General features: G+C 35.9%; 1 protein-coding gene and 1 pseudogene across 2 annotated transcripts; one reads left to right on the forward strand and one right to left on the reverse strand.

Annotated features, from left to right (window-relative positions):
* Positions 1–5,218, forward strand: part of LOC107752782 (epithelial cell-transforming sequence 2 oncogene-like) — an 8,559-nt pseudogene extending 3,341 nt beyond the window's left edge.
* Positions 5,219–5,366: 148 nt separating this feature from the next.
* Positions 5,367–11,866, reverse strand: LOC107752772 (Golgi resident protein GCP60-like). Of its 2 annotated transcripts, none has more exons than XM_016568833.1 (8): positions 11,419–11,866; positions 10,277–10,418; positions 9,782–9,922; positions 9,517–9,675; positions 9,070–9,232; positions 7,926–8,100; positions 6,770–7,027; positions 5,367–6,690 (listed from the first exon to the last, which is right to left on the reverse strand). In XM_016568833.1, the coding sequence occupies exons 1-8, from the start codon at positions 11,627–11,629 to the stop codon at positions 6,476–6,478; spliced, it is 1,464 nt and encodes a 487-aa protein (XP_016424319.1). In that variant the 5' UTR covers positions 11,630–11,866; the 3' UTR covers positions 5,367–6,475. The 2 variants fall into 2 exon arrangements, with proteins under 2 accessions (XP_016424319.1, XP_016424320.1); XM_016568834.1 differs by having other exon boundaries at positions 10,277–10,434; positions 11,419–11,461.
* Positions 11,867–12,744: the final 878 nt, after the last annotated feature.

Here is a 12,744-nt window from a genome sequence, read left to right on the forward strand (position 1 = left end):
TTATATGTATATTATGTTTCTATATAGAAGTTGTTTCTCATAATACACAATCATTTCTCATAAAAATACTAAGAAATAATCATTCTTATTAAATAATTAGAATTATTATGTACCTTTTTATTTTAAATGTTTATTTCATGTCTTATTAAATTGTGCATGTTTTTAAGATTATGAGTACAAAATATTGAAAAAACTATAAATCTAAATATATAAAATACAGTTTCATATACTTATTTTATAATGTATCTTTATATATCCAAATAATATTGATTTGGGGAAAAAAAATCATAATAACATTTCTTGTTTGTTTATTTATTTATTCATTCATTCATTTAGATTATACATAAATGACGTCACGTATCACTTGTTTCTGTGTTTTTTGCTAGTTCTTGGTGAGTGGTCTGGGTCTGGTGAGTTTCCTCCGTTGGTGTACCTGCATGAGACCTTCCTTCTTAGCTGGTGCCGACAGGCTGAATGGATAGAGGAAGCCTGTAAGCATCTGCGGAAACAGCTGGGGCCACAGCTGCACTTCATGTGTCAAGAGATCAGAGGCCGCATCCTGGGCAAGTCAGAAATGAAAACACAGTCTTGTGCAGTTACGTCAATTACATACCTTATATTTACCCTCCTGTGTATGTATTCAAACCATTTTCCTTGTTTGTGTGGCCTTTCCAGGTCTGTTCCTCTGGGATCATATAAAGATGCCTGTCATTTCCCTTAAATCAGAGGTCATGCAGTGTTTGGTTCATGGCCTCGTGGCCCTGATGAATGAGACTCCGGTAAGCAAGAAACATTTGGTTCCAGTAAATCTCAGATTATCTTGCTGCATTATACTAAATCTGAGTCACTGTCATGCTGTAGGATGATCCCTTAGACTTCTTGGGTCACTTTCTACTGAAGTCTTCAGTCAACAATGGTTTGAAGAACATGGAGCCACTGTTTATTACAGAAAGTGCTTCCTTTAATGGCCTAAGTCCAGAATCTCCAAAGGTTACTGCTAATGTTTCTGTTTTAGATCATTCGTTTGGTTTACCCAATGCCTTCAGTGCTTAAAATGTGTATTTTTTTGTTAGGGCTTGCTAAGTGATGCAGACAGACGCAGTGCTGTGTGCAAAGAGCTTTTAAATAGTGAGAAAACATATGTGAGACAACTTCAAGCGGTGGCCACAGTGTACTACACCCCTCTCAGAGCTGCACTGGACTCCAACCGAGCCATCATCAGCTCAGTCGGTCTCATCACCATCTTCTGCCCTCTGCTGGATATATTGGAGACAAACAGGTAAAAGATTTCCCATGTTTCCACATATACTTTTCTGTTTCTGTTACGTTCTCATTTTCTAAGACTCTGCTCTTCACAGTGTTTTTCTGAAGGAGCTAACTGAGAGGTGGGAGGAGTGGGGTCCGCTGCAGTGTGTGGGGGATGTTTGTGTCAAGTTTTGCACCAAGTTACGGGTCTACACTAATTTTTTCAACAACTATCCTACCATTCTCAGAAGTATAGACAAGGTATGTTAAAAACCAAACATTAGTGGATAGTTTGGTATAATATTTTATTGTCATCATAATCAAAGCAGTGAAGCAGTTTTGACAAAATATAAATATTTGAAACACTTACCTGCCAAATCAAAATCATGTGGTACAAGCAATGTGCAGAGGCATGCAGGGGGAAAAAAACAGGAAACAGGATAACACAGGAAATGCTAACATAGAGACCCCTGCAGACTCTCATGAATTTGTCAATGTCAGCAAGTCTTTTGAAATATCAGATGATTTTACCTATTTATGACAAGGAAAGCTTAGTTCAGGTACAACCCCATAAAACTAATAACGTTTATGAATGAATAATTCATGATATTTATGATATATAATAATTTATAAAAGTGACAGTACATTGTTCCAAAAAATGACAAATTCATGTTTTTCTTTTCTGTTCATGAAAGAATTCATCAAAAAGTATCATGCTTTCCACAAAAATAGTAAGCAGCACAACCGTTTTAAACACTGATAATAGTAAGAAGAAATGTTTCTTGCACCAAATATTAGAATGATTTCTGAAGGATCATGTGACACTGAAGACTGAAGTTATGACTGCAAAAATTCAGCTTTGGCACCACAAGAATAAATTACATTTTAAAAAATTAATTAAACAATTATTTTAATAATTACTATTGTTATGACTATTACTGATTTTATTGAATTTTTGATCAAGTACATGCAGCTGTGGTGAGCATAAAAGACTTCTTTAAAAACAAACAAACCAAACATTTTTTAATACCTCTGGTGTATAATACGTATGTACATTATTTTATATACTGAATCATTGTCATTATCTGTTACATAATTGTGTATGTTTTGTAGTGCCGTGAGATGCTTCCTGTATTCCGCAGCTTTCTGAAGAGACACGACCGGACTGTTGCTACCAGAATGCTGAGGTACAGTAAAAAATGACAGCTCTGTTGGTTTTCAGACAAATGAGAAAAGTTGTACAAGAGTGACTCTAGCACCGCTCCAAATGTACATCCAGTCTCCAGGAGCTGTTTCTCACACCATCCGCACGAGTGGAGGTGTATGTGACTTTGCTTCAGGCATTAATGCTACACACACCATCTGAGCATCCGGACTACACACAGTTATCGTCTGCTCTCAACTCACTGCTGACTTACAGAGGCTTCATCCACAAGGTGTGTTTAAAAACAAAGTTCTCAGTGAATTAATATGAACATGTATGTGTTTACCTTAATTTAAGACAATGCTTTGCTATTCATTCCCAGTTGAAAAAGAGTCTGGATCGAGACTTGAGAATCATGGAGGCACAGAGCACAATTCAAAGCTGCCCAGTAAGTTGCATAGTCATCGCAGCAGCCATTTATTTACAGAGGTCAGGTTCTCACAGGCCATTAAAAGTCACAAAGCAAATTTTCTGGACTTAAAAGAACAGGAAAAGCCTGTGATGGACAGCCATATGTATTTGCAGTGCACTTGTATGCAGATGTCAGTGTTCATACACAGTATAACAGCGTATTTTTGTACTTTATTTAGAATTTGTTGGAGGAAAGCAGATACTTGGTCACCACACAGGATGTGGCATTACTGAGCTGCCTTAATGGAGACATTGCTGCCTCTCTCAGGTGCTGCCACTGACCTGAGATCAAATGTCAGAGAAACAGGAGTCTCTCTGTCTACCTGAAGCCAGTCTTATTCTGTTTGTAGATAACCAACAACAGCATAACTCAATATGTTTGAATGTATTTTTTTAATTAAAGAAATAGTTCACCCAAAAATGAAAAATTCTAACCTTCAGGCCATCCAAGGTGTAAATGAGTTTATGGTGAGAAATGAGAAATCAATCATTAATTTTGCAATGAGTAAATAAGAAACTTAGCATTACATCACTTGTTCACCAATTGATCTTTTGCAGTGAATGGGTGCCGTCAGAATGAGAGTCCAAAAGCTGATAAAAAAGCATCACAATAATCTAGAAGTAATCCACATGACTCCAGTCAATCAATTAATGTCTTGTGAAGCAAAAAGCTGTTTGTTTGTAAGAAACAATCCATAATTAAGACCTTTTAACATTAAACAGTCGCTTCTGGCCAAAATATGAGTCCATAATTCCCAATAACGCCATCCCCTGTTGTCCTTTCACATCAAAATCCACCGACGTATATTTGTTTAGAGCTGCTATCACTTTGTAAACAGTGCTTAATCTGTGCATGTTTCTGTCTTGATTCAGATGAGACGATTTTTCAGTAGAGAAAGCAATATGTGACTCTGGACCACAAAACTGTCACAAGGGTCAATTTTTCGAAATTAAGATTTATACATCACATGAAAGCTGAGGAAATAAACTTTCCATTGATGTTTGTTAGGATAGGACAATATTTGGCCGATATACAACTATTTGAAAATCTGGAATCTGAGGGTGCAAAAAAATATTTTATGTATGTATGTACTTAGTCCATGTGTATAAATATTGAGAAAATCGCCTTTAAAGTTGTCCAAATGAAGTTCTTAGCAATGCTTATTACTAATCAAAAATTTTGTTTTAATATATTTACGGTAGGAAATTTACAAAATATCTTCATGGAACATGATCTTTATTTAATATCCTATTGATTTTTGGCATAAAAGAAAAATTGATCATTTAGACCCATGCAACGTTTAGTTGGTTATTGCTACAAATATACCCGTGCTACTTATGACTGCTTTTGTGGTCCAGGGTCACATATTATGGATAATCTATTTTAGCTGGAAACAACGGTTTGAAATTAAATACTTACCTTAATGATGGATTTGTTTCTTACAAACATGCGGCTTTGTTTAAAAAAGACATTAATTGATGGACTGGAGTCGTGTGGATTATTGTAATGTTTTTATCACCTGTTTGGACTCTCATTCTGACGGCACCCATTCACTGCAGAGGATCTATTGGTGAGCTATGCTACATTTCTCCAAATCTGTTCAGATGAAGAAACAAACTCATCTACATCTTAGATGACCTTAGGGCGAGTATGCTTGGCAAATTAAAATTTTTTGGGGTGAACTATTCCTTTATGGAAGCAGATTTACTCAAGCAACCCTACTGATCTGTGATGTTTCTCTCTTTTTCTTCTCAGGATGTATGAGCATGTGAGTGACCTGGGGTTGTTTCTGTTCAATGATGCTCTAGTGCTGACTGAGAGGAGTGTGTCAAACGTGCCATTTTGTCTGGCAGTGAACACGACTCACACCTTTCTGTCCTCTGTGGCTCTTCACTGTCTAAATCTCACGGAAATCACAGACACAAAATGTATGTGTCATTATAACTTCATACGGCAATGCAATGTTCATTATGTTGTCTCTAAAATTAGCAGTACTACGCTACACTACCAGACAAAAGTTTGAAATAATTATGTCATATGTTATGTCTTATGTATTTATTAATGTTATAAAATATGAAATTATATATACATTTCAACCTATCCATAACCTTTTCAGATGTTCGAAACGCTTTTCAGCTGGAGAGCCCAAAGCGCCAGTGGATCTGTGCTACAGATAGAGAAGAGGACAAGATCAGGCTGCTGTCTGCTTTACGCAGGGCTATAAATGCTGCTATAACACGTAACTAAAGATGAACATAGTAATAAGAAATTATGATGGACACTAGATGGTAATTTTTTTTCTTTTGTTTTACTACCAAATAAATTGAATTGGTATGAATATACTGTTTGATTATGCATGATTAAAGTATGAATTATTGCAATAAAAAAAGTCTGTATCTTTATGCGTGCTGGATGATTTAACCTTGTGATTTTAAAGTTTTGAATATATACATGTTACTTTATTGCTGAAACAATGCAGAAAAATAGGATAATCATACATGGGGCTATACAATAATTTCCATGATAATTTAAATATACTTCATAAACGTGCACACTTATGAAGGGTATAAAAGCATTTATTTCACATAAAATATACCATTCTCACACAATGTAAAAAAAAAAAAAAAAAAGATTGCACTGTGGGGCCTTCCACAGGTCTACAGATATCAATGGGGCAATTTTACCTATACAAAAAATACAAAGAACTAAAAAGACAAAAATCCCTCACCATGTTACATGGTTACACCTTAGATGCAAGATTAGCTGCCACTTATAATTCTTGTAGAATTAAATGACATTTTTTTAACTATTACTGTTAATCCAATATATTTAGTGTCTTTCCCCCCTCTTCTATCTGTCTACACACAACATGCCTCCATCATTGTAGTGTGCAAAATTGTGGAATCTGCATAGTTGCATATATGTTTTGGTATCAGCAGGACACGCATGTCTGCTTTAGACAAGAAAATACACAAATAATATGAACCTTTACCAGAAAGCCACATTTTACAGTACTAGTACTAGTTCTTGACTTGCTTTTATGCACAAATAGGTATTTTTGTGCAAACATATAGACAACCTTTCAAAAGGTTAACAAATCCTTAACTCTGGTTATAATTAACATATAAAATGGAATAATCATGTTTACAATTAGATTAGGCCGTAATATAAAAATAAACTATTAAATTATCTATTGCTTGATCTCTTCAACCACCCACACAACAATAAAAAAAAAAGTCCTATAAACCAAAGAAATACATGGTGAAATATCACCCATTTCGGGATCCATTTGAAACTTTAAAGTGCTGGAATCAATCACATCAATTAAAAAAATAATTAGTATACACCACTCCTTCATTGATTCAACATAATAAACATACAAGATATTGGAAAAATTGTCTTCTTGTATGCAAACATTTCTAAAGCATAGGACGTCCAAGGACTTTGGATCATGACTCCAAAGCAGGATACATGTATCTTGAGAACACAATGCAAATTCCTTTGCATTCAAAACAAATGGCATATTTCAAAAGCTTGAGCACTAGGCCTCTGTTAAAGACTCTCTCAGCATGCTCAAATGTGGACTGTGAATGCAGAACCTGGTCTGCTGATGTTTATCTGGTGTAATAAACTCTGTAATAGACAACCTTTGGCCTCCAGAGGGAGTAGGAATTGTCAAATTTCAGAAGATGAACTCCTTGATCAGGATACTGGTGACTGCCTGCATAAACTTCCTCATGGCTGTCACGACGGGAAACAGGAGCAATCTCATGTACCAGTGGACATCGGCCCTGTTCTGTCTGCTTCTCTCCTTCAACTTGTTCTGTGCCTTAAATTCAAAATAAATATGATGTAATAAATATTTGATTAAGTATTTATCTCTTTGTCAAAGAAATCCATCCTGTTACCTTCTTTAGTTTCAGTAGTTTCAGTGCTTGCTGGCATGGTCATGTCCTTCCACTCAAAGTACAGCCCAAAACCGATATCGTAGTGATCGGTGGCAAATTCCCAAAACAGGTGTGAGCCATCCTGATGAGTGGGCACCCGTACCGTCAACACCTCCCCTCGGCCCACTGTGATCACTGAGTCCTGATCGTGCAACACCTTTTCCTTAAACTCCTTAATCTGAGGCCGTGTCCACATAGAGGGAGCAATGATAGGTACTTCTGCATTTAAGAAAGAAAAAAAGGCAAAAAAGTGTTTTATGTCTGTTATTTTCGCTTGTATGCTAAAATAATCTTTTTACAAATAACTTTTATTTTACAATTATATTTGTATATTTTTATTACTGTGGAATACAACCAGAAATAATAGACACAAATACCTAAATCTTAAAATAAAAAATAATATATACATAAAATACACTATTTTATACCATAATTTGGTATTCAAAAATACAGTAACAAGAATACTGTGAAATATTATTAAAAATTAAAAGAACTATATATTTATAAACTGTATAACTATATACAATTGGTTCCTGTGATGGCAAAGCTGTATGTTCTGCAGTCATTACTGCAGTCTTCAGTGTCACATGATCCTTCAGAAAACATTCTTATCTCATTTCTTCATATTTGTTTAACGAATAAATGAAATGGTAATGATAAAAGCCTTTACTATCATTACTATCATTAGAAAATAATGTGAAAGTCTTTACTATCACTGATAAATTTAAGAATGTTTAGATAGAGAGACATACAGACAGACAGACAGACAGATAATAGATAGATAGATAGATAGATAGATAGACAGGCAGGCAGACAGGCAGACAGGCAGACAGACAGACAGACAGACAGATAATAGATAGATAGATAGATAGATAGATAGATAGTATATATGCAAATCGAAAGTAACTTGCATAGTTAGATAAAACACACCTCCTGTTTTGCCTTCTACACACAAATGGAAGGCTTTTGAGTCTGTCTGTTGATTCTCTAATGAATTTGATTGGCTGTTGGGATTGCAGGTGGGCACAGCTTCATTTGACACAGGAGAAGGATAGATAGATAGATAGATAGTATATATGCAAATCGAAAGTCACTTGCATAGTTAGATAAAACACACCTCCTGTTTTGCCTTCTACACACAAATGGAAGGCTTTTGAGTCTGTCTGTTGATTCTCTAATGAATTTGATTGGCTGTTGGGATTGCAGGTGGGCACAGCTTCATTTGACACAGGAGAAGGAAGAGCTTCTGACATTTGATTCACATTTGAGTCCTGCTGCTTCTGCAAGGCCATCTGAAGTCATACAGGAGAAATGTAAAGGGTTTATGACATTTTTTAAAATTATTATTATAACATGTTTCCTGGGGTTCAATTAAAATGAAGTATAAATAAAAAATTTTGTTCACAAAAACATATATTTGCAAAAATTATTATTTTCAACCCTCATTCTGACCTTCAATGCTTGTTAGTATAAACAATAACGTCCAATGTTACGATTGACTAATGTCATTTCATAGTAAAAAGTATCAACGCCCCCTCGTGATTGCACGTGAATAAATGTTTTGAAAACATTATCCATATAAAATCATCATTTACAAACAAAAATATTTGAAATTGTTTACTTTCAGTTTCGACAAAAGTTTCTGTGCGAACTCTCCATTGGACTGTGCCTCGTTTATGATCTGCAGTGAAATGCTCCTAATAAACATATGATCCTCCACCGTGCTCCGGGACATTCACCCGTTTCTGATGCTGAGGTCCTTTTGTAGGCTGTACAGATGAAAACATGCTTTAAACTGGACAAACGTAAATGTTCCTTTACTTTTCCATTTGTCCTGTTGTCGGTAGTAGCTCAAGCATGTGGACTACGTCAGAAATTGGCCAGACATCTGTATAGTCAGCGGCAGTGATTATAATGGGTTTATTCGCTTTTGACACAATGCAACACAACACGGTGTAAACAGGTGTCAGCTGTTAAGTGACTAAACACCAGTGGCCGTGGCCAATGGTGCGATGATGCATGACGATGTTGGTGCCTTGCTCTAGAGGCATGACATACACAAATGTATATGCCAGAGTGATGTCACAAATCCCACAATATGCAAACAAGTCGTTTTTTTAGCTTTTTTTTGTACTAAGGAAAATGTTTTAAGTGATGACACTTGCAGGATTTTTTAAAGGTACAAAGACCTCTTATTATGTCAAAATATTAACAACCCCTTTAAGAATCGTGATAAGAAGCTTACTTGAATCTACTCGTACCTGCTGTAAGCGGAGGGCCTGGTGCATGTACTGTTGGTAGTGCTGTTCCTGCAGCTGTCTGATGAGTAACTGCTGCTGGTCTGGATTGTCTGGATACTGCTGTTTGGCATACTGTTGAAACTGCACTGCCGTTTGTGCATTCAGAACAGCCATGATCTGTTGTCTGTACACATAGATAGTAATACACATAGAGATAAACACTTTCTTAAAGCTGAATTCTACTGAAAGCTGAGTTAAAATGTATTTATTTAAGTTTAGATTTTATATTCTAGGCTATATGCTATATATATATATATATATATATATATATATATATATAGATAGATAGATAGATAGATAGATAGACAGACAGACAGACAGACAGACAGACAGACAGATATTTAGAGCAACTTTATGCTCATAAAAGTGAAACCATTCATTGAATATCAGCAAACCACTAGCACTTACTTTTGCCGCTCTATCTGTAACCTCTCTGCCTCATCTTTTCTTCTCTGTTCCTTCTCTTTTATCCTCCTCTCTTCTTCCTCTCTGCGTCGTGCTGCTTCTTCCAGTCGCTGTCGCTCCTGCTCTTCTCTCTCCAGCCTGAGACGTTCTTCCTCTTCTTTTCTAAACACACAAACACACAGAATAAAATGGGCTTCCTACAAGTTTTAACAGATTAATAGACTACTTTATAAGAAACTTTAGGCACTGTAACTAATACAGAACACACCGTCTCTTCTCTTGTTCCTCCTTCTCAATCTTATGTGATGTCACATATGGTGCAAACAGACTACAGCAGGAGTTCAGAAGCTTCACAAAGTCCTCCATGGCATCTTCTTTAGCCATGCTGCCCAGCCGTAGCCATTCTTTCCTGAGAAATGCAGTGAAACAAACTAAATGAAGCATCTATAGACATTTTAGGATTGTGCTATATGGCTTTAAAAGAATAAAGAAGAACAAAACCCACTTTGTACTGCACATACATAATATGATTTTACACATCCTTACAAAACATGCTGTGGCGGTACCATGGTACAGAGAATATAATTTGGTAGTATGTGCATTAATATATGGTAATATATAGTCCATTATATGTGCATTAATATTTGGTAAGTGCATTAATATCAAGCTACCATATTATATGGAATTTATAATACTCTAATGGTCTTATACAGTCATAATTTGCACAAAAAATGAGCGTTTTATACGCTTATTCCTCCATTACCTTCTGTCGTTTCCCAGTACATCAAAGAACCCAATTTCTGGACATGCGTTTGGATCATAAGGACCAATTGTGATCTGCTTATGTAGTGCAACCAAACGGAGATTTTCTTCATATGTTGGGTTGAACGCCTTCCCATTCATCTCTGTGTGAGACAATGACTAAATTTACATTAACCATCGTGTACAACATCTAGGAGAACCTGAATAATGATTATTATGAATGGCATTTCAGTTCCTGAATGGGTGGAGTTATTACTACAGTGTATCTAGATTCTCGACCATCCAGACCAGGGGTTTTCAAACTGTGGTGGGTCGCACAAAGTCACTTGGCTGCAGCTAAATTTGAGTTTCAATGACACACACACTCACACAGTTCAGTCTAGGGCTGCACGATATTCCAACATTAATTACGAATTGCAATATTTATATCGTCTGTTAGAACTCAGCGCTGTTTTCGTTCCTTATGCATTTGGCTACCTACCAATAAGGAAACTGTCTGAAAAAAGCATTTCACATGTACAGGTCGAGTGGGGCACAAACAGGGGGTTAATTGTAACACTACGCAATTTAAACATTTCCACACGCTAGCATAACAATATTTACAAAATTCCGTTTGATTTCCTTGCCATATCATCTCTATATAGAGAAAAATATATTTTGAAGATATCGCTGAACATTTATTTAACCATTGCACAAGTAGGCTACATTTCTGACTGAAGTAAATTTGTCATCTCAGTTTTTAGTGTTTATTTAAAATGAGACGCATCTGTTTATTATTCGCTCTCCCCTACACACACGGAAGGAGCATGAATGCATTTTCTGCGCTGAAGCTCGCGATGAGTTTAACAACGCTCACAGCGGATTACATTCACCGGAGTGAGCTTGTTTCGAGTTTTTATAGACATGTTTCATATTTTAACACCTGTAAACAGAAATTAAAACGTAAATATTAGTAGTGAAATTTTTCAGTTGTACTCTAAAATAAAATGGTTATTTTTCTTAAATAATGAATTTCTGCCCAGAAAAAAGGGACTTTAATTTTGTTTTGTGACGGGACAAAATAAATAAAGTTGTAAACATTTACTGGACAAACAGAAAAGGGAAAGGGAAAGTCTGAGTTATTTGGTAATCCGTTCAAGTTACCTTTAAAGAATTTCAGTGCAAGTTTGAAGAGCTCATCTAAAGTAAATCCCCAGTTTCTCTCCAAACTCCATGATTTCCGAGGTCCTTCATGATCCTCGCATGATTTACAGTCTTCCTCAGTGCCGGAGGCGTGAGTTTCGGTGTTAATGCCGTTCTCGCTGGTTTTCTCGATCTTGTCGCTGTCATGTTCTGCTCTGTCAAACTCCATCATGTCAAACTGTCAATACGAGTTGCTGCTACCGTTGCTGCTGTCACATGTGGCCACGTAGCGCACAGAACACCTCTCTTCCGTATATTCCCACCGGAAATCCCGGATATTTGTGTTATTTTCAGCTCATTTAAACAGCATTCGCTTTTTAGTTACGTCTGTTACTGCGCAGGTAAAACCCGATATGTTCTCCGACGAGTCTTGCATTTGGTTTAATGCTAAAATGTCACTTTGACATGAACATTACCTGTGAGCAGAATGCGCAAACTGACCTGAGTCAACAAGTCGTATTGCAGCTAGTAAACTGAACCACGTTTCCCTTCAAAGCAATTTTGAGATATGGAAAGAATTATCAGATACTTGAGGAACTGTTACAGTCTTCTGGTCACGCAGTTTATATTAATTGCTGGGATTCCTATTAACTTTTTTTTCGTATTTTCATATGAAATACGCGAAAATATATAATATTTTCGCGTATTTCACATAAAACATAACAACTCTCGTTTTTTTATCTTTTAATCTTTAATGTTAATGTTTAACTGAACAATTTTTATTGTTCTTCAAAAAAAAATTCTCACAATTATTTCAATGCAATTTTACTAAACTGTTCAGATTAAAGTAAATCTCAGCTAATTACAAAGAGAATAATGATACACCCATTGTATGTTAAACAAGTCCAGCAAACCTCATGAAAAACTGGAAAGCCCAGAATCTTAACAGAAACAAGGGTTTCCAGTCTGTCATGTTATTTAAGAGAAGACACAAGATGGATTTGGCAATTTTATGGCAGTTTCAAGCTTTTGTCCTGTGATTTTGCCAACAGTCATCCTCTTTCGTGTAAATTCAGTATTTAATCCTCTCCTTTACATTTACAGATTGAAATCATTGAATTAGGCTTTTAAAGGCACCCTTCTGCCATCAGAGACCTTTGCAGCTACAATGGAGTGATTGGAATGAAATACAAAGAACGTCCAGAATCTCTCAGGATTCTATAGAACACACGGTTACTCTCAGAGGTGAGAGCTTTTCATTGACAAACATTAAAACCTTAATAAGGTATCAGTCTTGTGTAAATGTTAGAACAGACTTTTATTTATACAGTGAGTTGTTCTGAAAAA

Source organism: Sinocyclocheilus rhinocerous, unplaced genomic scaffold (assembly GCF_001515625.1).
Source record: "Sinocyclocheilus rhinocerous isolate Xijiao unplaced genomic scaffold, SAMN03320098_v1.1 scaffold61, whole genome shotgun sequence".
In the NCBI taxonomy this organism is placed as follows: domain Eukaryota; kingdom Metazoa; phylum Chordata; class Actinopteri; order Cypriniformes; family Cyprinidae; genus Sinocyclocheilus; species Sinocyclocheilus rhinocerous.